The sequence below is a fragment of the Hyalella azteca genome, unplaced genomic scaffold (genome assembly GCF_000764305.2).
Source record: "Hyalella azteca isolate HAZT.00-mixed unplaced genomic scaffold, Hazt_2.0.2 contig4142, whole genome shotgun sequence".
NCBI classification, from domain to species: Eukaryota; Metazoa; Arthropoda; class Malacostraca; order Amphipoda; family Hyalellidae; genus Hyalella; species Hyalella azteca.
Window position 1 is genome coordinate 184,363 of NW_025934368.1, and position 3,440 is coordinate 187,802.

The window sequence follows — 3,440 nt, forward strand, 5'->3', positions numbered from 1 at the left end:
TAGGCCAATGCCGGTGTGGAACTCAGACTAATGCGAGGAATAGAAGTTTTTGAGAACGTGTCAATTGGCCCGTCGATCAATGTCGCACTAAGTAATTCTGAAGTTTATTCATGAATGAACATTCAACTGATCAACTTAGCATCCACACCCCAGTGCTATCAGTGCTAGCACAGTCCTAGCACAGTAAAAGTCTCTTTCCAAACGAGTTTTCCTTGGGATAATCTTATATAAGGAAATTACAAGCATCTCTGATTGTAATTTGGTTTTTAAAATAAAACGAGAAAAGAACTTGCAAGTCATTTTTCACACGCTTCAAAAACACAACACCATTCATTTCATGTTCCTTATGGTCTCCAGTTCACATGACGTTCCAGCCGGTAGATGAAACTCCATCAGCTGTAAAATAATGAAATTAGTCAATTTATTCCGGCCGACTGAAACATCTGTTTAGGCTTACAAAACAGGTATAATGTGGACAATACACAAGTGACTGGAGACATGAAAATTATGGGCATATATCTGGGTAGGATGGCAGTTTACAAAAGAACCCGACACCTAACCTCATTGGGCTAGAATTAATTGTAAAATAGTCGTTAACTCTGCAGGTGCCACACTATGAAGGCGCTTATTTCATATTTAGCTCGAATGCCTCACAATTCTTGCCTTGAATACTTTTCAACATTCAGAGCACTTCTTAAACATGATTACGAATTCTCTTACGAATAATCCATATCTCACAATTAACATCGTAAAGAACGCACCCGTTGTTCTCAACTCCTACCTGCAGTTGGGTATGGCCTCGGTGGTGAAAGTAGCATTGTAGCCTCTGTGTGTGTTTTCCTTGCCAAATTTAGTGTAGTCTCCGTTCATGTAATGAAGGATGAGCTCCGACTTGTCACTTTTGAATGCTGTTCCTTTCTCAATTTCTTCACCACAAAATCTGAAAAATTCACATTAAGTTTAATACAGATTCCATAATACAGACCAAACAATTCATTTCTATTCCTTTAAATTGCACTACTTTGGAAATTTTCTCATTGGTTAGTATGGGAAATTTTTCATGCTTTAATCTTGATCAATTGATGGAAAATCATGATATTTTGATATTACACTGTAACAGGCAATAAGTACATGAATTAATGAATGAATTTACTTCATTTATACGTGAATAACCATTACAAAACAAGCCATACATTTTGCCTTCCGGCACCGAGACGTCGGAGCGGATCTCGAGGAAGCTGAAGATGCAGCGCTTATGTCTGGCGCTGCGAGGCTCGATACCGAAGTCGTCGAACTTCAGCACCGCTCGCTGGCACTCCGGGGCACGGAAAACCTGCGTGTACTGCGTTTCTGTGGAAATTATATTACATAAGAGTTATCATACTTAGTTCGTACAGTGGCTCGATAGAACAAAAACCGAATAGAAATAATCATTTTTAGGCCATACAGTTGCTCGATAAAAGAAAGACAGAATAGAAATAATCATTTTTGGCCATGCAGTTGCTCGATAAAACAGAGATAGAATAGAAATAATCAGTTTTAGGCCATACAGTTGCTCGATAGAACAAAGCCAGAATAGAAATAATCATTTTTAGGCCATACAGTTGCTCGATAGAACAAAGACAGCATAAAAATGATCATTTATAAGATTTATTTATTTTATTCAAAAGAGAGATAGAAAGTTAACAGTAACAAATTTTTCTGCAACGCCGTAATTGTTATTCAACTGTTCATAGGTTGGCTCCAGTTGGATACCTCAAAAATTTAGAATGCGATAGACTTCAGACATCAAAAGAACATGATTACGTGAAATCGCTACAGAATAATCGCCTGGGCTACTAAAATGATATTTAGACAGTCTAAAAGTTATTTCAATACATCGTTTCGGTCACGTCTGCATCTTGTCACGCAGATCAGCCCGCGAGTAAGATGAGCGGGTCGTTTTATACGACATGTGAAAGGTAGCACAATAATCAGATACCCAATTTTATTTTACACTATCTGATTCATTATAATTGACCTTGCTGGAAATGAATTTGAGTTTACTGACACAAGATTGACTGAAAATATGTAACGACGTCTCATTAATTAAGTTCATCATCATGCTACCAACCCACTTGGTATTCTCTAGTCGAATAAATGCTGAAACAATCTCCGTTTAGGGAAAACAGCCGCAACGTCACTTTTACGAGGCCATTTTGACGTAAAATGCAACATTGAATGTTACTCATTACTCATACTACATTGATAACTCATAACTCATTAAATTGAAGCACCATGAAAATTAGTCCTTTGCAAAGAATTACATACTGGTCGATGGCACGTTGTCGGGGTAGCCAGGAGAGACGACCACGGCACCAGAGGTTGAGATGACGGAAGTGTACGGGGAGAACTGCTTTATCAGAGCATCTGTGTTGAAATGCAAGTGTTCAGTAACGATAATGTTGACGATAGATCGCAGTTGTTAATAAGGTAAAGCGTATATCGTGTCTGTATCAGATCAGAATGTTGAAAGTCAAGAATATATTTTCATGGTCACTTGATAATCTATGTACTCTGTAACATCCAAACATATGAAGGAAGTTAAAAATATCCCAGCAGTGTCCTGTCAAGACATTGGAAATGACCTCGAGTCACAGCAGAGAATATTAAATTGAAACGGGAAAATACGAGTGTCACTGTGAAAGAAATAACGAATATAATGATTATCAATTTCACTGAATCATTAACACAAATTCCTAGCTAAAGAAAGGTGAAGAGGACAGCAAGCAAATTGCGTAAGAGAAGTAATCCCATCTAATATTCACTAATTTTTTTAATATAATTGTTTATTTTATTTTCTGGTTGCGTAATATGGCCACCGCTGTTGACCAGAATGACTATCATACAAAGTCCACCTAATGAAAATGTCTCACAGACTAAACAGTTTAAAAAGTATAGGTACCAGCAACCACCTAAACTGTGGTACGCGCACCCTGGTGGTACATGAGGGCCTTTCAAGCACTTTTTTAAAATGTACTTTTATTTGAATTATTTTTATTTTATAGTATTTTTTATTTAAAATTTAAAAATAATGCTCATAAAGGAATACAAAATGATCTGGCAACGGTCGGGAACAATCAACATACGCTACATTACAATATGCTTTTACTGTTAACTTAAAATGAGAGCTGAATGCGTTTGGAGTGTTTTCTTGAGGGCTAGATATTAGCCCACCAACTTGTATATACTTAAACTAACACAAAATATTATTAGCCAATATGTAACATTGGTTGCAGGGGCGACTGGATCAGAACCTTTGACTGATACTCGATCACAATAATTTTGAGGACTATCGTGTTACATTTTTGCTATCATTTGTGGATCGCCATCATCAATCTCTATGAAGTTCCCTGCCTCACCTCTATAGCTCATGATCGTCATGCATCATCAATCTCTGT

At 37.2% G+C, this 3,440-nt stretch overlaps 1 protein-coding gene across 1 annotated transcript; it reads right to left on the reverse strand.

Annotated features, from left to right (window-relative positions):
* Positions 1–285: 285 nt before the first annotated feature.
* LOC108680535 lies at positions 286–3,414 on the reverse strand. Its single transcript, XM_018169365.2, has 5 exons — positions 3,402–3,414; positions 2,311–2,409; positions 1,194–1,350; positions 782–940; positions 286–396 (listed from the first exon to the last, which is right to left on the reverse strand). Exons 1-5 carry the CDS (start codon positions 3,412–3,414, stop codon positions 393–395), a joined length of 432 nt encoding a protein of 143 aa, XP_018024854.2. The 3' UTR covers positions 286–392.
* Positions 3,415–3,440: the final 26 nt, after the last annotated feature.